Source organism: Lygodium microphyllum, chromosome 22 (genome assembly GCF_053477565.2).
Source record: "Lygodium microphyllum isolate KBCC chromosome 22, Lygodium_microphyllum_v1.1.10, whole genome shotgun sequence".
NCBI classification, from domain to species: Eukaryota; Viridiplantae; Streptophyta; class Polypodiopsida; order Schizaeales; family Lygodiaceae; genus Lygodium; species Lygodium microphyllum.
In genome coordinates this window covers 79,762,242-79,784,937 of record NC_141156.1, presented here as the reverse complement: position 1 = coordinate 79,784,937, position 22,696 = coordinate 79,762,242, and the positions used below count along the sequence as shown (strand labels likewise).

The window sequence follows — 22,696 nt, the reverse complement described above, 5'->3', positions numbered from 1 at the left end:
TCTTCTGGGTCACTATTACTCAATCAGCCGCATCCCATAAAATTTACCACACTTATTCAAAGAAAAAAAAAACACAAAAGTTCCATGTAGTTCCATTTGTCTTTCTAGGGCTTGGTACGCCACGGGGCAGCCAACGTGCACCCTTTGTCCGATGCCCTGTCTTCTCTGGGGTGACTACTTGGATTCCCTTGGTAAGATAACCATAGCCTCTGTAGTCTTGGTAGGCCACTGGGGAGCCGACATGCACCCTTTGTCCGATGCCTTGGCTGCTTTGGGATGGGACGCCCTGGGGTACATCAACATCACAATGGCTGGCCTAACCTTTCGGCTCAATTTTAGGCCTGAGAGGGGATGTTGAGCTAAAATATGCATTACTTGCTAATTAGCCTCTTAAACAGCCCCAAAACACACTAAAAATGCTCTTTTAGAGTAAAACCCTAAAACGGGGAGCGGTTCGAGAGAGTTCAATGGAAACCCTAAAACGAGAAGCGGTTCGAGAAAGTTTAGTGGAAACCCTAATTTTTGGGGCGCCCTTACACATCTATAAATAGATAGGCTGCCCCCATTCAGCATCATCCTTGTTTTGCAGGTTACACCAGCCCACACACCCTCTACTGTTGTTGGCGCCCAGTTTCCAGCCTGCAGCCCGCCTTCATCTGCTGTCCAGCCATCATCAACTGCAGCCACATCATCTTCAACGTGTCCATTGACGTAGGCAACAGCTCTCAACAATTGGCGACTGCTCCAAACTGTCCCAGACTGTTGTTCAGCCTGCTGTCCATCATCTCAGGGTCAGCCAGCCTGTGTTTTTAGCATTGCAGGCCTTGACACCCTCAGACACTATTTCAGCCTGCTGTTTACAGCAGACTGTGCACAATTTCCAGCCCCCGATCGATGGTACACTCCTACGTTTACCAGTTCCCAGCCTCCAGACTGCTGTGTTTTGGTGACCAGTCTGCTGCCATTCACTATTTAGCACTCCTGCACTCCGAATAGTGGTCACAGACTTGGGATCCGTCTTTGGTGGACGTCACACTCCGATATTGCTGTCCCTTGAGCACACTGTACACTCTTACATTCATTTACAGCATTCATTCACTTCAGAGTTGTGTTCTCTCTCTCCCTTCTTCTGTTTGTGTTTGAGTTTTTGTGTTTGAGTTTTGAGTTTTGCGTTTAGGGTTTGAGTTTTGCCCTCTGTGTCTGTGTCTGTGTCTTTGTGTTTCTGTCGTGGTCTACACTCTGTGTGTCCTCAGTGCAAACCCTAGCAGTCTTCTTAACAGTAGTCAGGTCGGACAGGCTAGTTGGACAACCATGTTATCGGTCAACTGCATTTAATGCAGCCAACCTGTTATTTTTCAGGCTGCAAACTATGGAGATTGCCCTTGGGATTGACAGAGACTGAGATCTTCGAGGTGGAGACATACGCAGACATTCTCTCTATACCCATGTATATTTATGCATCCTTATACAGCATTCTTCACTGCAGATTTTATGTGTTTCACTCTCTTTTTCTCTCTCTCTCTGTTCATTCTTTGTCTTGGTCATTCGCTTCCGCATTGCTTCACTCTAATATGGTATCAAAGCATTGAAATGCTAACGTAGGGTGGACCCATATAAAGAGGAGATTTCAGCGTGACACAAGGCTGCATTTTCAGCATTCGAGTGAGAGCAAGAGGGTTATGCATCAAAACAAGGCTGAGGTGAGCGTGGGCATGTGAGAAAGGAGAGGATTTGCTGAAGTTGTTGTTGGTTTTTGCTGTTAGAGGAGAAAGAAGTCTGTGTTTTGGGCCTTCAAGTGTAAATTTTATATTTTCATCACCTCTAGGAGAAGTGGGACGAGCGGTCAAATGCCCTAGCAAGTTGTATTCTCAAAGTCCAAGGGGGATGCTTTTTGTGTTTTATGCAGGCATTGTAGGTGAAGATGTCTTCTAAGGTCGAGAAAGAGTTTCAGGTGATCATGGATTGAAAGATACCCGCCTTACCAACTCTTTCATTAGATCAAAAGCTCAATGGCGAGAATTACCGCATCTGGCGTGTAATGATGCTTGTCATTTTGGAGTCCTATGATTTGGCAGAGCTTGTTACGAAGGCTATTCATCGTCCTTCTTCGCAAGATGAGTCCAGACTCTCTTCCACTGATAAGGTGGAGTTGGCAAAGGCTCATGCATATTGGGATAAACTCAATGCTCACATTCGCTTATTTTTATTTCTCTCATGTACTACAAATGTTCTCTCTCATATTGAGCATTTGACAGTGGCATGAGAGACTATGGCTAGAGCTTGAACAGATGTACAATCGGATGACCGTCATGAAGCGAGTTTCTTTGGAAGTGCAAATGCGGACCATGAGTGTTAATAAGTCATCTTCTATGTGGGAGCATATCAACAAGCTAAGGCAAAAGATGCGAGTTCAGAACATAGGGAAGGTAATCACTTCTGAAGATGTGGCAATAACACTTCTTCCACAATTACCGCCCCATTTCAGTGGTTTTTATTCCGCCTAGATTGCTTCAAGGCGATCTAAGACTCTTTGGTGGGAAGAGTTGGCTCCTATGGTCTTGGACCAAGAGGAGCAATTGAAAGGGACCAATGCTTCTCAATATGAGGCCTTGGTTGGTCAATTCTCTCATAAGAAGGGGAAGGACCAAAAGGAGGAGGACAAATCCAAGAGAACAAAGAAAATGAGTCTACTTGTCACATCTATGGCAAAACAGGTCACTAGAAGAAGGATTGCCTCGACAAGGAGAAAAAGGAGAAGGAGAAGAAGGAGAAATCTTCAAAGGATTCCAGAGCAGTGGCTGCTCCCTCATCAGCTGCTTTCCTTCACTTGAAGGTGGTTGAGGATTCTACCCTAACGACTTTTGATGCTGCGTTGACGGCCCCATGTACTCGGAAGTGGATTGTTGACAGTGGTGCCTCACGAAACATGACTCCTTTAGCAAGTGTTACTCATTTGCAACCTTTGCATGGCCAGATTCTCATTGGTGACAGTTCGTATATTCCTATACAGGGACGGGGAGACATGCCTCTTATTCCAAATGGACGAGGTGGTACTCATACATCCGAGGTGCTTTATGTGCCGGCCTTGGCATACCATCTCTTTTTTATGCACAAGATTTATGCCCTTCGCCTTTTAATCGAATTTGATGTGGATTCTTTTCGGATTCTTGATTGTGGACCGAGACAAGTTCTTTCTTCAAATTACGAGAAGAATGGAGTCTACAAGTTGCAGTCTTCTTCTACCTTGACTTCTCTTCTTCTTACCTTCCAAACTCAATCCAAGCTTTGGCATGCTCGGTTTGGCCACCTCAATTATGATTACCTTCGAAAGGCGTCAAAGGAACAGCTTGTTCAAGGTTTGCCAGATATTGTGGTGAGCCAGCAGCCTTGTGTATCCTATATCTGTGGAAAGCAAACTCATGATGTTGTTCCTAGGAAGGCATCGAGACGATCTTCAGCACCCTTGGAGCTTGTTTCTACCAATCTCTGTGGACCAATGAGAAGGGAGTCTCTTAGAGGAAGCTTGTATTTCATGCTAATTGTGGATGATTACAGCAAGATGCCATGGGGTTATTTTCTAAAGCTGAAATCGAAGGCTTTCTTCAACTTTAAGGATCGGTTGCTCTTTGAGAAGAACCAATCGGGCCGGAAGCTAAAGATCTTACGATCGGAGGGTGGAGAATTTGTTTCTAATGAGCTTGCTCATTTTTTTGCAAATCGTGGTATTCACTAAGAGTTTGCCAATACAAAAACCCCTCAAGAGAATGGCATATTGGAGCAGAAGAATCGCAATGTGATCTAGATGGCCCATACCAGGATGGAGCACAGTCAAACACCTCAATGTCTATGGGCTGAGGCTGTGGCTACTGCACTTCACATCCTTAATCTTTCCTCTACTTCCATTGTTGTTGGTATGATTGTCATGAGGATATGTATTTTTGAAACCTCACTTAATATGTGGATTAATTTTTAATCACATGGTTAAGTAAATCTTACACATGTGAGGTGTATTGGGGTTAGAGTAAATTTACGAGCCCGCGACCCGAAAAAAATCATGAGATGTCAAGGCAAAAGTTGCTATAAGTTATGCCGCACATGTACATGGTGATATCTGGTGCCAATTGTTGGCCTAGGTCATTCATTTGGCCATAAGTGTTAATTAATGACACTAGAGAAGTGGCGTTTAATGATACCTAATGCCAATCTAATGGTCAAAGATGGCACAGAGACACTCGGGAATGGAAGTTTCCTAGCCAATTTAATTATTGGCCAATCAGATCCTTTTTCAAGGCACCGAAATAATTATTAGATTAATTTTCAGTATTTAAAGACTGAAAATTAATATTTTATTATGGCTAATGCTGGAAAAACCATTTGGGAAGACTGCCACTTGTCAAAAATGCCCATACAAGACTAAAAAACGTCTTTAGAGATTGGAGAGGCATTTTTAGTGTATATAGCCTGCAAGAGAGAGGGAGGAGATGCTACTAGTCTGATTTGCAGCCATTGGAGGACCTTTTGAGGCAGCCAAGGGCAAAAGACCAATCAATAGCATCTACAAGTTGTTGAGACAGGGCAGCAACAGTAAATGACTGATTTTTTTCACTTCTTTGCATCTACAAGCTGTTGTGGCAAGGCAGCAGCTACATTTGACTGATTTTCAGTCATTCTTAGAGACAAAACTCTGAATTTTCTCTCTCTACAGCTTTCTCTCTCATCTCCCAGTCATTTCATAACCTTCCTTTAGAGATCTCAGCATTTGGACCCTTAGAGGTTGAGAAATTGCAAATTTCTCTGCTGTAAACCCTAATTTACAGCAAAAATTAGGATTTAGCAACAACCTTGGGAAGCATGCCAAAAATTGGAAGCTCCAAGGCTTGGATTCAACACGGCTGAAGGTGAATTTCAACTAAATTCAAGTGGAGGACTAACCAACCATTGAATTTGGGGCATTTCCATTGTCTATGAAGTGGATGAAGACCTTCCATCGTCTATGAAGTGGATGAAGGCAAATTAAGTGCCCAACTCAAGGGGCAAAATAGATTGAAGACTTGCCGGTCACTTTGGACAGCAAGAGGAGTTTGGATTGCGAAGGGGATCGAGAGAATCCCATTGTGAATCAACTTTTCCTTCAATAAAGCTAAAGAAATACCAAAAGGGGCACCAATTTTGGGGCCAATCGGGTGTACATTGTCCAAGATCAATAGGTAAATTTGTATTTTCAAATTTGCATTAATTGTTTTCTGTTGTAATTAAGTTGTAATCAAGGATTTACCACCCATCCACGGAAGGAAGGCTGGTTACAATGACTCCATATAAGGCATACTTTGGATCTAAGCCAAATGTTTCTTATTTCAAGGTTTTTGGGTGTGATGCCTATGTTCACATCCCGAAGACACGACATGAAAAATTTGAAGCAGCTTCCAAAACACGAGTATTTGTGGGTTACAGCTCGCAATCTCAAGGCTATTGATTGTATGATCCCGTTAAGCGGATGTGTACACGAGGCGTGATGTTAGACTCATGGAAGTTCCAACCTCAGAGGGGGTTGAGAAACAACCTGTTCTTGGAGATTCCAATGATAGCCTGGCGCCAATGGCTATTCCTCTAGAGCATGTGTCTCTTAAGGACTCTTCTTCAGATGGGGAGTTTAGTTCTCAGCCATCAGATTCACCAATTGCTCACCCGCCGTCGGTGGACCTTCCTGAAACTTCAACAGATAAAGAGCGACAATCCGACCTCCTCCTCGTTGGGCTCGTGACACTCTTCGTGATGCAAGGATTCAGGAGGCCCCCGAGGAGTGGCAACCGCAAGATGGCCCGTGGCGTTCTCGAAGAAACCAAGCACACCACACCGAGCTTGTTTATACTAATTACTGTTTGATGACTCGTATCATGCAGGATCGGGAGCCCACCTCCGTGAAGGAGGCTTTAGAGCATGATCATTGACGGAAGGCGATGGAGCAAGAGTTGGAGTCAATTGAGAGGAATGGCACTTGGTATCTTGTGCCTAAGCCTCCTCATAAGATCATTGGAGTCAAATGGGTCTTCAAAACCAAGTACTGCAATGATGGCATGTCAAACAAGCACAAGGCCCGCCTTATTGCTAAAGGTTTTGCACAACGTCCAAACATTGATTTCCATGATACTTTTGCTCCTACAGCTCGAATGGCCACTATTCGTGCCATTTTTGCCTTCACTAGCCATACGAGATGATCGGTCTATCAACTGGATGTGAAGTTTGCCTCCTTGAATGGGGAGTTAAAGGAGGAGATCTATGTTGAGCAACCTCCAAGTTTCGGTTCTTCTAATGGTAAGGTATACAGGTTGAGAAAGGCTCTCTATGGCCTTAAGCAGGCTCTCCATGCTTGGAATGAGAAAATTGACTCCTTTCTCCAGGAGAATTTGGGGTATCGGCATTCGACCCCCAGCTTTATGTACACACCTCAGGTAGAGGTCATGTATTGTTTGTCCTTTATATGGACGACTTGATTGTGATGGGTGACCATACTCAGATGGCCGCGCAAACAAAGGCAACACTTCATGATAAGTTTGAGATGACGGATATGGGACTTCTTCACTTCTTTCTAGGTCATGAGATATTTTAGACTACGAGGGGGATCTTTATTTCCCACCAAGGGTATGTCTAGAAGCTCTTGACAACATGTGAAATGGAGGGATGCAAGTCTCTTACAACTCCTATGGACCTGAATTGAAAGGCTACAACTCTTTCCGATTCTCCTTTGGCAGATGCTACCCGTTATAGGCAGTTGGTTAGCTCCTTGATCTGGCTTCTTAATACTTGTGTTGACTTATGTTATGCTATAGATGTGCTGGTTGAGTTCATGAGTGAACCCAAGGTGGTACATTGGCAGACTGCTTAAAGGATTTTGTGGTTCTTACAAGGGACTCCTCATCTTGGGATCTATTATTCCGTTGGCACAGGTGCTACAGACTTGGTACTTACAGGATGGAGTGATTCAAATTGGACTAGCAATGTGGATCATTGGAGGTCCACAACCAGTTATTACTTTACCTCTGGTGCTGGCGCTGTTTCATGGAGCAGCAAGAAGCGACCCACGGTTGCCCTCTCTTTGAGACTGAGGTGGAGTATCGGGTAGCGTCTTCTACTACCTGTGAGACAGTGTGGCTTCGCAGGCTCTTGGAGGAGCTTGGCTGCCCACAGATAGGTCCTATTGTTCTTCAATGCAACAATGAGAGTTGCATTGCCTTGGCTAGGAATCCTGTGTTTCATGCTCGAACGAAGCATATTGAGATCCACAACCATTTCATTCAGGAAAAGATCCTAGATGAGACCATTTCCTTGGTCTATTGCAAGACAACGGACAATCTTGCAAACTTGTTTACCAAGGCACTTCCCCAAGCTTTACTCTGACGGCACTCTAGATCCCTTAGCCTTCTGCCGTGTCTAGGATCTAAGAGTGGATGATAGAGATGGACAGCTGGTCATTCCTTGGACAGGCAGGAGCAGCAGGAGCAATCGGAGTAGATGACACATAGCAAGCACAGCAGAAGCAGGTGACACATGGTAGTCAGGTCGAATAGGCTGGTCGGATAGCATTGCTATCAGTCAGTTGCATTTAATGCAGCCGACTTGGTATTTCTCATCATTTCTACTATTCTATTTATTGGCGTTGCCTTTTACAGTCCAACACCGTTTTACTCCCAAATTTCAGGCTGCAAACCATGGAGACTACCCTCGAAACCAACGAAGACTGAGATCTTCGAGGTGGAGACATACGCAAACATTCTCTCTAGATCCATGTATATTTCTGCATTCTTGTACAGCATTCTTTACTATAGATTTTTTGTGTTTTACTATCTCTTTCTCTCTCTCTCTTCTCTTTTTGTTCACTCTATGTTTTGGTCATTCACTTCCACATTGCTTTGCTCTTAACAAATGTTTACAAAATTTTACTTTCAAACATTAATTTATTATGTATTATATATTATGGACATTTATAACTTCATCCGCACTATCAAGATGACATGATTGTAAAAGGACGCTTGGGTAAGTGAACAATTCCCCTGTGAGGGCATTGTCCAAGTGGCACCATTGCATCGCATTCTACATGAGCATGAATATTTACATCCTCCTTTGCATTATCCCATGCATCAACATTCGGTTAATGTAAACATGCATCTGTGTGCATTTATCCCTTTTCAGTCACCCTTGAAGTGGCCGTCAACCATAATCATGGCATTGCACATGGCAGTCTCTGAAGGTGCTATTTTTCCTATGCTTGCATGCTAGCTTTGTTTGTCTTGCTTTTCCGTTTTGCCTTTCTCTCCACATATTCTCCATATGATTGGCGCACACACACACCCAAGTATCCCTATACACTTTATCCTAGTAGTGTGTGGGATTGTTTTGCTTTTTTTTAAAGGTCATCACACTATCCATCCTTATTTTCCCGTACTTGGAACACAATGATTGGATAGGACGAAAATTAATTTGAAACCATCACTTAATGCTAAATTTTTTATTTTTAAAAAATCACACCAACGGCCCTTTTTTTAAAAGACCAAAAAGTTCATTGTTGATTCCATCGACCTTTGCAAGACTTAGTAGGCCCTTGGGCAGCCAACATGCACCCTTGGTCCGATGCCCTAGCCTCTCTGAGGTGATCACTTGGGCTCCCTTGGTAAGATAACCGTCGCCTTTGTAGTCTTGGTAGGTCACTAGGCAGCCGACGTACACCCTTTGCCCAATGCTCTGGTTGCTTTGGGGTGGGATGCCTCACGGTACAAGCAAATTTATGTCAAGGACTTATTTCTCACAGCTCAATTTTGGGCTTCAAGGGATATTGAGCTAAAAATGCATTAGCTTGACTTAAACATCTCCAAAACATGATTAATTAATGAAGAAAACATTTTCTTTTTAAACATGATCCTACAGAGTTACTGTGTCCCACATGCAAAACTCTAATTTGGGTGTCCCAAACTTTCCATAAATAGACATGCAGTCCACCACTCTCCCTTAATCTCGTTTTTACAAGTTTCAAGGGCCATAACTCTGCTACCCACAACCCATTCGCAAAGGACATCACAATCACAGCTTCCAAAAGCCACCTGCTACCATTTAGCGCCTGATTCTAGCCTTCCTCGTATGTTTGCAGCTGTCGTCAGGTTCCACGAGCTGTCGCCATCAACTAACTGCAGATGTCATCGTCATCTTCTCTCTCCTCTGAATGCTATGTTTGCAATTTCTGACTGTTGCTCTTGATATTTTCTCAGCTCTGTCTATTGCATTTGCACCTAACAACTGTCACCTAGTTTTTCTCTCCTCAAGTACCTGCATTTTTAGTCTTTCTCTCTCTTGCACTACCATCTACATCAAATCCAACCTTTCTTGGCTGCATTTGCTGATGTTCAACACTCAAAGGCTGCCTTTGCTGTGATTAGGGATCCGTTCAAAGTACAACATACTCTACAATTTATAACCTCTGCCTTGATCCCAAAGATACAAGAGTTCGAGGTTCCGTATTTACTACATAGTGTGTTTGTTACATGAGAACACAATATTCATTATTCATTCACTTTATTATTCATTGTATTCAATGTCTGTGAGTTACCCTAACTATGCTTTGAGTTTATCAGTCTATGCTTTGTCTCATACAATCAACATCATGCTTTTTTGCGTTTGGAGCATTTTTTTATAGCCTCCCCATTCAAGATAGTCAACACTTGTATATCCGCTATTGCCTTCACCATAAGATGATAGAGGAGACCGGTAGTAGACCTCTCTATATTACTCATGCAAAGCACCTTGTATATAAGAGTGACGACAATGGCAATGCCCCTCACATCTAAGAAAAACCGTTCAACGCCCTCCACTCCTACTTGACTCGATGTGGTCAATCCTTCAAGCCACTCCTTGAATTCATTGAACACAATCATTGTTTGGAGCTTGTTGTGAATATCATAGAGATGCCACTTGGCCACAAAGCGTATCTTCAAAGGCTTCTTCAACTTCAAGTCCGAGTAGAGCAATAAATGGTAAGAACTTGGACCTTAATATTGATGAAACCAATGGTTGTGCAAGCATCATCCACAATCCTCTTCACCAACTTCAACTTACCTATATCTTTCGCAATCTGTAGCGCATGGTGTCCATACTATGGATGGAAACTTAGCCTCAAGTTTCCATCCCATAGAGGCACAATTAGAGGTATTTTCCATGACAACTTGCACAATATTTTACAAACCAACCTAAAAGATCACAAGTTAGAATCAATAAATTTGAAAATTTACAAGTGAATAAATTAATAAATTCGAAAAGTTGCAAGTAAATAAATCAATTACCTCAATGATGGCTTCTTGTATGTATTGATACATAAAGGAGCCCATGGTTATTCTTTCCCTTGTGCCGGTATCCACCACTCATACAAAATACATACTCAGAGCTGAAAAGATGAGTGGGTTTTCTCTTACCCACCCAACCTCCAATTCTCACTAAGAGAGCTAAAGAAGGGCATCACCTAGCCAAAGGAAGAATGGGCTAGGACATCCCTTTCCTAAGTGAATGGAAAAAACCAAACACAACATCACAAGAGAAAATTTGTAGCCCATCTTAAGGGAAATGAAGATGATGAAAGGTTAAGAGAGGTGATGGCTCCTAATTTCTTCCTAACATGAGAAAATAAGGATTCCCCACCAATAGAGCATATGACAAGTCTTACTTAATAAGTTCAAGTATCAATGTAGAGGGAGAATTAGAAAAGAGTACATATGATCTTGACACCATATGATCTAGACGTCGTATTAGAATATGAGAGAGGAAAAGAGATGAGAAGAAAGGAAGACAAAAGGAGAAGAGGTAGAGGAAGCTTATCATTATGTATTCATGGAATGCTATATAAAAAAAAGAGACTCGCTTATAGCTTATCTCAAAGAGATGAACTACCATGAGAGTGTTGCATAATGTGTTCTTAGTGGCTCCCCTTTAGGCTTGGTGATCTAGAGTGTTCTCATGTGCTTGTGATAATGTCTTTCTTTACATCTCCATAGGCACCTTATATAGGCTCCATGAGGGATTAGATTAAAGCTAATCTTCTTGATTAACATAATCCTAGATTATGTATGGCATCTTTGATAATATGAAGAATAGTGGGTGGGACAAGTCCCCACCTTGATCATCATGCAAGAAGCCAAGGGTGGTGGTAGACAAGTTAGAGAAAGTGAGCTAAATTACAAGAGATGGATGCCCAAAGCACATTATTATAATATAATTACAAGAATAATAAAATGGGAAGTTAATGTGATAAGGGTGAAAGAGAGAAAAAAATTGCCTTCAGCCAACAGTTTATGCCTTCGTAACTTCAAATTGGTGAAAATTTTGAAAAAAAATTCTTCTGTAACTTTGTAGACCAGCAGGTCGAAACTGGTCGGGCAATGCGGAAATTTTCCTGAAATTCGATTTTCCCTGGGATTTATTAAAATTATTAAAAACAACTTTCAAAAGCTGCTTTAACATTAATTCCTTATACACGCTTATAAGCTTTTGTGTAAGATCCAAATGACACCATGATGTGGATATTGACTTGTGTATAAGGGTGAGGGGTTCTCTAATGATGGTGATAGATCCCAAATCTTAGTGATGTAAGTGAAATCCAAGTGTAGTTGGAGGTTAGTTCTTCAACCCCTAGGTATAATCCATTTGCACCTTCACTAAGATAGCCCATCCCGTTTACCCTTTACATTGATATCCCTCCTAAGAACTTGTTTTCCCACCACTTGTTAGAGTTATCATAAGCGAGAACCAATGTAGCATACCTAGTGCTTAAAGAGTAAACCTAAAGTGATAAGATGTAGGGTTTAAGCTATGGATAAGGCTCTTGATAGGGATTTTGGTCAAATTTTGTGGTAGAAATCCGGTTTGTAAAAAACCCGAATCACATACCAAGTGGGCAAGAGATAAAGATGTTAATAATAACCTTTTTTCTAAAGAGTCACTCCATCCATTGAATAGAATAGAGCATCCCTCAACCCGCACGCACAAGCTCAAGTGACTTATTAATCCTCTCTCTCTCCTCCTCAGGTTTCTTTATACATATGTCATGATATGTAACACCGTACAATCTCTCATATGGACTGATGACGACAATGGCTTTCACTATCCACTTCCATCGATCCACTTTAATAATGTTAAAAGAAAGATTGCACTCAATTATGATGCATGCAATCTCTATTTCAGCTTAGCTTTGCCTCTTTTTAAAAAAAGAGAAAAGACTAGATACCTGGCCCGTTGGTTGGATAAGTATGGCTTGCCTCTTTAGCCTAGGTACACAACTTGAATGGCTATTCCTCATTGGGATAGAGAAGGCCCCTCCAACAAAGAAAACAAAGACAATTAGAGAGGAAACTTTTCTGCATCCAAGACCTCATGATCGAGAGACACTACCTCCTCACTTGCCCTTGAAACACCTTTACACCGCTTCAATGGCAAGTATTTCTAACAACATTCTTGGTAGACATTATCGATAATGCCAGGACTTGTTGTGGCCTCCCCTCCCAATTTATATATGTGAATAAGCCAACCAGTGATAGATGACGTTTGGATCTTTTACACAATTCTTACACTCCCACTAGCAAGTGTTGGATTTCTCATTCACTAACTTAAAGTAGGCACAACAAAAGCAAAGGCCTCATGAAGAGGGGTTGCCATTGATGATTCGGTGTATGAAGAGAGGGGAAGGGAGAGAGGCAAAGCTTAAAAGTAGAGACTAGAGACTAGAGAGGGTGGATTTGGAGACTTAAGAAGATAGAGGGTGGAGTGATTGGGGAAGTAGAAGGGTAGAGAGGTTAAGGAAGTAGAGATTACAAAGGGTAAGAGAGGTTAAGAGAGTGGAGCGAGCTTGAGGGAGTAGGAAAGGTAGAGATGTTAAGGAAGTAGAAAATGCTTGAGAGAGTAGAGAGCTTGAGGACATGAGTGCTTGAGGAAGTAGAGAGTGTGGGAAGCTTAAGAGTCAAGTGAGTGGATACCACAAAGGATGAATGAGATGGAGGAGAGGGAGAGACTTTCATAGAGAGAGAGTATTTTAGGATTCGGAGTTGGTGAGGAAGGAAAAGTGTGAAGCAAAAAGAGAAGGAAAGAGTAAGAGAGAGAGAGAATGAGTATATGACAAATAGGTATGGCCATGGATAGGTTGTGTGTTTTGGAATTGGGGTATTGTATGTGTGTCTTTTTTTTTCTTTTAGGTGTTTTTTTTTTTTTTTTTTTTTTGGGGGGGAGGGGGAGGGGGGGATTTGAGGGAAGGTTAGTTAGAGAGAGAGAGAGAGAATAGAATAGAGTTGTTGGAGGAGACTAAGTGGTAGAGAAGAGAGAGCCAGTAATGAAAATGGGACAAAAAGACACATGAAATGGTCACATGCGAGAGAGAGAGAGAGAGAGAGAATATAGAATTGAGGAGTTGGAGACTAAGTGGTAGTGAAGAGAGCTAGTGATGAAAATGGGACAAAAAGGCACGAGAAATGGTCACCACACAGCTAGTTTGAATCGCAATTGACTGATGTAGTGATACCATTATACATAATCGGACGAGTCGTACGCGATGGCACAGATTGTCCTATCCATCAAACATGGACAACCCTAGATCAAGGCATTGTTGACAATGAAGTGGCAAATGAGAGGGCTACTATTCGGAAAGCTAAAACAATCCCTAGATGGCTATCAAACATGGACAACCCCAGATCAAGGCATTGTTGACAATGAAGTGGCAAATGTGAGGGCTACTATTTGGGAAGCTAAAACAATCCCTAGATGGCTGTTAGATACATTACGAGATAGCAAACAACCCATTCCACTTCTCGGTAGAACTAGCAAACCCAATCACCATACACACGTAACTTGGTTACGCGGTCACTTGTAGCTACTACATGCAACGAGGAACCTTTTTCTTTACATAATGCTTTAGAGAATGAGCATTGGATGGCAGTTATGCAACCAAAGATGAACTCTATCCATAAGAATGGCAATGCAATTGACACACGTTGCTCTCTCACCCTTTCTAAACAAAAGTAGGAGGTAGTGTGAGATAAACCTCCTCATGAAAATCACCATTCAAAAAAGCAATCTTCACTTCCAACTGATGCACATGCAAATCAAAATGGGCAGCCAAGGGAACAACATTGCGAATGGTGGTCATACGTAAAGTGGATGCAAACATCTCATCATTATCAATCCCATGCTCTTGGGCATACCCTTGGGTAACAAGGCGTGCCTTGTAGCGATCAATGCTACCATGAGGGCACCTAGGGGATGGTACAAAAAGATACATGCATATTTGATTGCTCTCGGCTTTAGTAATTCACACACTAAAAGCATACTTTATCACTACAAAGATGGAGATAACCTCATGATTTTCATTCATTATGTGAATGATATGTTGTTGACTAGACCTCATGAGACACACGTTGCAACCTTAAAGCTGAATTATAGCATACTTTTGATGTCACGGATCTTGGCCACTTGCACTACTATCTTGACATGCAATTTACTGCAATTGAGAGAAGGATTATTTTGCGGCAATCTAAGTACATTGAGAGATTCCTTGAGCATTTTCAAATGCAAGACTACAAGTCTATCTCTACTCCAATTGAGACACGCCACATGTTTACACTTAAGGATGCAAGAGATCCATTTGATGCTTCTCTTTATCAGCAAGCTATTGGTTGTCTATTGTATTTGTGCAATACATGCCCAAATATTCAGTTTGGGGTCTCTCGGTTGACACACTTTATGCATAACCCTAGTACTACACACTGGGAAGCAATCAAATGTGTCTTTCACTATCTGAAAGGGACTCAAACATTGGCACACTTTCTCTTTGCTTGATGCATTCACAGATAGTGATTGGGCTAGTTGTTTTGACACATCGGTGTCCATTAAGCACTAGTAGTAATTGTTTCATGCTTTATGATTAATGTATTTCTTGGCTGAGCAATAAGCTATCTACAATGGCCACATCTAGTTGTGAAGCTGAATACAAGGCAACATTTACAACTACATTGGGATGTGTATGGCTCAGACACCTTTTGGTCAGGAGAGATAACAGTCACCCACCCCTATCTATACTTGCAGTCAAAGTGCCATGACAGTTGCAAGGAATCCAATATTTCATGCTTGCACCAAGCACATTGAGGTGCATTATCATTGTGTTAGAGAGAGGCTCCATGCAAGGAAGATTGACTTAGTTTATGTCCCTACACAAGACAACTTCGCAAATGTGTTTACAACATCGTTCACTTGAGGGGGGTTTGTTACACTTATCGTGTTCCTTTGTATTTCTTGTGTTGTGAACACTCCCTTATCCATGAGCACTTTTTATCTTCTAGCTCTTGTTGTTCACTTGTTCACGGTGAAGGTGTGTGTGTATGTGGGCTATTCATATACAAGGAATAGGCAGATCAATCCCCAAATGGTATCAAGCCTAGAGCCTTGCGAAAGGCTTCAAACATCTCTCTAGAGAGAGCTTTTGTAAACGAATCTACCAAGTTGTCCTATGTAGGGACACATCATTCACTCGAGGGGGGGTTGTTACACTTATCATGTTCCTCTATAGATCTGGTGTGAATGCTCCCTTATCCACGTGTACTTCTATATTCAAGCCATGTGGGGCGTTGAGGCGACAAAGAAAGCTTTAGAGGCCTTTGTTTTGTTGGTTTACTTTGAGGAAGAATGCTGACGAGCGATCCATTTGTCAATCATGCATTATTTGCCACAAGGTGAAGTTTGAGAGGCAAAATACTCCAAGGGTACTTCAGCCTTTATTGATTCAGACTTAGAATAACAATAAGATCACTGCAAAGCAAATGGTGAAGTTCTTCATGGCGAACATCTTTTTGTATCATGGGGTGCCTTCCTTTGTTATAAGTGACCACAATCCAAGATTGATAAAATTGTTCGAGAATATGAAAACATCTTCAAGCTTTCATCCATAGACAAACAGACAATCCAAGATTGCAAATTCAGCAATGTTGGATCTTTTCAAGTGTTGTATTTTGGATGATGAGTAGAAGTGGCAGCACTATCCTCCATTAGTGGAATTTGTTTATAACAATATTGTTCACAGCTCAATTGGCAAGCTACCCTCTGAAACACAAAGAGGGGAAAGAAGGTACTGCTCATTCTATGCACAAAGAATAAGATATTTAAGACTGAAAGATGCATGGAGATTTGGGAAAAATATTATAAGAAGGTCAAGTTGTTACACTAGAAAACTCAGAGAAAATAGAAAAGAGCTACAGATCATCATAGGCACTCATTGGTTTTTGAGCTAGGCGATTGGGTATTCACTGCTCTTGAGATTTGAGAAGGCAAGACTCAAGAAAAAGAGAAAAAAGAGCAGCTATAACGAAAATTCGGACAAAGTGTTATGGTCCTTATAAAAGTTTGAAAAAGATCAATGAGGTAGCTTACAGGTTAAAGCTATTGGATCATTGGAGCATTCACATTGCTTTTCATGTGAACCTACTTGGAACTTTTAAAGGTGAGGTACCTAAGGATATATCTAATGAGGTGCACTATTCGCAAAAGAGCTTAACAAAGTTCTTATTCCAATGCAGATATTGGTACGCAAGGAAAGAATTATTCCAATGCTGATATTGGTATGCAAGGAAAGAAAGGTTTGACATAAACTTTCACATTCCCATCTAGTTAAGTTTCCCAACTATTCATCCGTATAAGTGAAGAAAATGGAAAAGGGTGACTTAGCGATTCATCTTGGGTTCTGCAGCTTTGCCTTGAAGCTTTTGGGTTAAAGCGTACTAGTAAAAGAGCTCATTTGTGTGCACCAAAGGCAAGGTCTATAGTATTACTTGATATTCAAGAGGGAGATCCTTCCACTCCCTAGTCACAAATATGCTTTACGCATTTGGAAGTCCTTCAATGATCTTTTATGACTTGACCCAAGGAACTACAGTTGCCAATATACTTGCTATTGAGACTCCTATGATATATATGCACTACTACTGGATATTAACAACTAAACCAAATTCACAGTTGGGCGGCCGACTCACAAAGTTGGTACACACATGTACAACTTACAAAAGAAGGTTTTATAAACCCAAGGAACCTGATGCCCACAATCCAAAAAGGGACGATTTTATTTCAAAAAATCAAAATATTACCTTGAAATTGCCTGTAGGCCTTCTATCTTGTGCTTTCCTACTTTACTCTTCTTGTACTCACCCATGCTTGATGAGATAGCTGTCTTATGAATTACACTTGAGGTACATGATATTGTCAAATTGAGCTATAACCATGGTTAGAGTATGCATGCTTCCAATTGCCAAGTTTGGAACAATACTTGCCAATATAAGAACTAGTGTGCCAATAGCCAATTGCATTTGCCACTACTAATGCCTTCATCATCCAAGCCGCTCTAGCAATCCACCTTCTTATAATGAGGCATTTTGATACTCTTAACAAATCACATCTACTTATGGCTAACTAGAATGGTTGTCAAGCAGTCTCAAATGTAGTATCTGAGTCTTTAATCTTACATCAGACTTCACAAGGTTCCCACAAACACACTGGAGATAAACCCAATAGGCACTGTGGAAATCTTCCTAGCCAAAATCAACAAAACAAGAGAAAGAGAAAGGGTTAGTCTACAATCGCCGCATTCCATACAAATGCATACATTTTGTCCAGGTAAAAGATCCAAGCATCATGTACAAAGCATTGAAATGGCCTATTGGCAGTGTATCCTTTCTCTCGTGGCTCTACTACAATGCTTCCAGCTTCCAAGTCTATCGTTGATATGAACCATTTTACCTTTGAAATAATGCTCTAACAAAAGGGACAGCCAATTTCCAATGATATTGGCAAGCTAAGACACTTGAACGCAGCTACATGAGCTACAAAGTGAACTCACATAAAATGGGTATTTAGCTTAAGGCATATTGGCATGCACTCATGATACTGAAGACTCCTACAAATTAGCATAAGTGTAAGTGTCTTAATGACATTTGGGTTCCTCCAACGGTTCTGATCTCCAAGCCTATGAGGGGTTGAAATGCCAGAATCAGTCAACATGGGTGCTAAGAGCTTGACACAACGCCAAGAATGAACAAACATCATAAGTCAATAGAGACATTTTTCAATTATACCACTGTTGTACTTTTCTATGTCCCACTGCACTTGCTCCTGAGGACACTAAAACATACAAAACTGAAGAACACTTTACAATGACAACAGCCTCATCATCTATTATTGAGGTTATTTGGCAGACTATTGAGCTCAAAAGGCCTCACATATATGAAGCCCTCGGTTTACAAATAGCCATGATTATCTATCTCCAAGATCATACTTGATGGTACCCACTGTTAAGATCTATCTTCATTGCTAGGCCTTAGGATGAATCCACTGTAATCTGTGGGACTGAAAAATCAACTATTCATTTGTCTGATTCAAGTATCCATATGCACTTCTGCACTAGTATGTGAGAGAAGAAAGCTTGCTTGCTCCTAATTCAAATTGCCGCTGTCTGCAGATGTATTATTGCATCTTAAGTGCAGCTTCCGAAAGGATTTAGCATTGCTTTCACTGGTCGAGTCATCTTCTGACTTTTTGTCCTCTGCATTTGCTGTTACCTCAGTCTCTTCCATTTCAGTTATTGCTAGCTCAAATTGACTGGGACATCGCCAACTAGATGTATTTTGCATCCATATGCTGCATTTTGTCAATTGCAGTAAACACCATACAGTGTTGATTCTCTGCTCTCATTCTATTCATTTTCAGCAGTTGAAAGTCAAAACATGTTACAATGATCTTAAACTGAATCAGGTTTACTATGCAGATCCGGTCAAGGCTTCTGCACGTAATATCATATTTCACCTTTTGGACTTCTAGCCAAAGAGGAGAAACATTTACAATACATATTCAATAGATTCCATTTAGGATAATGACCTATGCATTCAATTCACATACAAGGAGCAAGTTGGCAGTTGGTGCATCAATACATCCAACTTAGAGGTGGTGAACACATGTATAATAATCCACCAAGGAACTTTCCAAGTTCAAGTTCACATTAAAGCTTCAAATAAAATTGCAACTTTGACTGATCCTTTCTAAAATTATGTACCGTCTACCTAAACCAACTAAGAAGTGCTCTACAAACCCCACTTCAAAAAGTTCTTCCAACGAAGTTGCAAGCTTACATAGGCTTTACCCTACAAAAATGATGACTTTCCTGACGAAGTCAATATTCATGCAGCTTTTTACACAATAGATCGACCCATATTCCAAACACAGGTAGTCGCTGCCAATGATCTACCATCACGATCCACTACTTGAAAAGGAAACAAGCTGCTTGATAAGACACTTTCAAATGTCCTATAATCGCATAATACTGATCTTGCAGGAAAAATAGAACTTTGATGAAATCAAAAACTGTTTTGTTGTCAAGCAGGAAAACATCCTACAGGCTTATACTGAAAATAGCAGACATGCACACGCATGCAAAGGGCAGGAAGAAAAACTTTGTAAAGCTCACAATATGATGAGAGAGGAAGAGATTGTTCCGTACCAAGCTGCTATTGCACCTTTCCAAGTCTAAAGACTTTATTGCAACATATTCTCCAAGGGGTATACACTTTGCACGGTAGACAACAGCACTTACTCCTCTACCAATCTCCTCCATGAGCCTGTAGTCAGAAGCTGCCACAGGATACATTTTCTTCTCATTTTTCAAATCCGAAAAGGAGCCTTTCCTTGATTCCATTGTTGCTTTCGTCTGCCCTGCTGCCTTGCCCTGTGCTACTAGGCTTCAATTACACAACCTCAAAAACTCCCAAGTGCTGCACCTTGCATGCTGCAAGAGAATATGCACCTGCAATCCTGCTTAGATGGCACACCGCTTCGAAGAAGACACTCTTCTGTCCTGCTGAAACAAGCAATGCTCGGGTACATTTGTCTAAGTCCAAGGCTTGAAAACCACAATCCAACTCTCGCCTCTGTTGCTACTGTCATGTTAGCTTCTCTTTTTATTGATTAAATGAAGAGCTCTTACACTCCCTGTTCGCCTTTTCTCTCCCTCTTTTCATGCGAGGCAACTGAGCTGCGGGGGGATGTCAACTTTGCAATTCAAGGCGTCATGCAGAAAGTTTTGGGAGATCTCGACCTTCTATCTCGCTATTGCAAGTAAGTTATGCCTCTCGCTTTCGAGGTCTTTGACCTGATTCGTGATTGCACCTCAAGTAAGTTCAAGAATAAACGGCAAAGGTCCCCTGAAAGTCAAACAGAATACGAGACGCAGATCCAATGCCGCAAGCCTCGATCACAATCCCTGCATGGAAGCGTTTTCCTTTCCCTGATAAAGATCTGGAGAAAATCTGCAGAAGGCGACAATCGGGAGGAAGGAAACGATGAAGGAGCTGCTGCTTCCTTGGAGAAGGGTCGCAGAAACGTTCAACCCTAGCAATCATTCATTGTCAGAAGGGAGAGAGAAATTGGCGCGTCTTCGGAGGAAACCAGGAGAGGCGCAGCAGGAGGGGGAGTCGACCTGGGAGGGATAGGAAAAAGCAACAAAGAAAAAAGAAAGAAAAAAACAAAGAGAGAGAGAGAGAGAGAGAGAGAGAGAGGAGATGGCAGAAAAAGAGGGAGAGGAAAGCAAAAATACACAAAGAAAGACTCCCTCGTCTCCTTCCTCCTTTCTTTATGACAAAGGTCACGAACAGCGGGGGTGAAAAGTCGCCAAAAGCCGTAATATGAAATGTTTCTTTCCTTCTTTTTCTTCCTCAGATCTCCGAGGGCCTCAATAAACGCAAGCTTCAGCACGTCTTTGAGCGGGGGGCCGATACAGCTGCTGCTGCGGCGAGCGTCGCCATAGCCGCGATGTAAAGTAAGCTCCTTCTTCTGCTGCGGGCGTGTGGATACGGCGCGCTGATTCCTGATGAGAGCAGGTTCTTTGCAGTAAGGCTTTCTCCCTCTCTCTCTCTCTCTCTCTCTCGCGCTCTCGCTCTTTTATCCCCTTTTTTTTTCGTTTCTGCTGTTAAAAAGCGTTTGGCGGTTTGGGAAGGGGTACACCCCAAGTACACCATCATCACTCCTCCTCCTCCTCCTTTCACTTTGATCACTTGCTTTGTTTCGTTGTGTTTCATGATTCTTCTTTCCGGTTCAAAAACACACTCTCGTTTGCATGCCCCATCCCCACTCGCGTAAATCGAACCTAAACTCGCATTCGCATCGGTCTCGCGTGGAATTCTATGATCTATCGCAAGAAGTTCTCGACAATTTTCTGCATCGGGCGGTGGTTACACACAATCGCTCTACTAGTGCTTACACACTCATGTCCATGCCACCCTCTACTAGTGCTTACACACAATCATGTCCATGCCCACCCTCTACTAGTGCTTACACACAATTGGGTCCATGCCTAACCTCTACCCAAACATAAGGCGAGAAAAATGACCTACCTCATCATTAACAGATTCGCACCCCCAAACTAAAAAGGTGAACCAACACTGAAAAGAAAAGTTTTTCTTTAAAGAAAAATGTGAGAGCTTTCACTGGCCTAGCATCTAGCTATTCGCATCTCTTTGCAAATGAGGTGTAGGCAAGGAACTCCCGTCCTAAACAAGCTAGCAAGGAACTCCCCATTGTAAACAAGATATCATTGTCCAGTTGGAGCACGTCACACAATCCAACTATGTCCACACTAGATATGGGAATGCATAGCACATGCCATCATCCAATCCTCCGCTCCACCTAAGTGGTTGCTTTTTCATCCCTTGGGCATCCGTAAGCATGATGGTAACAAGCCTGAGTATCCTCGCCCCTAAAGCACTAGCAATTCAAACAACATCATGAGCATTCTCATATTTGAAGCATTGAGAATTTAGGCAATCATTGTGAGCATCTACAAGGTGGCTACCACATCAAATGTTGCAATGAGATCAAGAACAATCAATATCTGTCATCCCTTGCTACAACATACACACTATAGAGTTACTTCCTCACCAAAGCTCATAATAATCGGTAATATTACATGGGAATAACATAAACCTTCCCACCATGGAAAATAACTAAAACTTCTTGTTTAAGTTGCACCTACTAGGATGACTTATATCTTGATCACATCAACTAGTGAGTTTAGATTTTTATTGCGCACTTTCTTTTTTGATACTTTGTTGTTATATTTTGAATCTAACAATACCACATAGTGTTCTTTTGCATTTAAAAATATCGCACCTTTTATTCACATTGGTGTTATATTACATGTCGTGTGTCAATAGATCATGATTGTTTTGTTTGAGTAAAATGATATAATTTTGTATAGGTAATGTAATATAATTTTGTATAGTCAATGTCATAACATCGCAAATACCACAATTGAAAAAATTTGCATATGTATATCATGACTAATTGGGATGCACCAATGTAGACAGATTTGACAACTTATAGGGGATGTCATAACATCGCAAATACTGCAATTGAATTAACTTGGCCCTCTCTATAGATGGCAAATGCATTACTCTATCTAGCTAGTGACTTTTCAACTAATGAGATTATGCACAAGATATAGTGGAATTGGCCTTGAAAACAAGACCTAGTGAAATTCACATCGAAATGAGAGTCTTATTGTGAAAATAAGCATAGCAATGGAATTTAATTGCATAAAACATGCCCAAAGTTTCAACCTATTGGAATGCCAAATCCTCTTCATCGCGTA

General features: G+C 41.5%; 1 protein-coding gene across 6 annotated transcripts in view; it reads right to left on the bottom strand.

Moving 5' to 3' along the window:
• The window catches only part of LOC148017328 (uncharacterized), a 111,005-nt gene extending 90,032 nt beyond the window's left edge, over positions 1-20,973 (bottom strand). For all 6 annotated transcript variants that reach the window (XM_087663446.1, XM_087663450.1, XM_087663447.1 and 3 more), the window contains exon 1: positions 19,553-20,973. In XM_087663446.1, coding sequence (XP_087519572.1) covers positions 19,553-19,747 — 195 coding nt within the window. In that variant the 5' untranslated portion in view covers positions 19,748-20,973. The remainder of the gene's footprint in view (positions 1-19,552) is intronic.
• Positions 20,974-22,696: the final 1,723 nt, after the last annotated feature.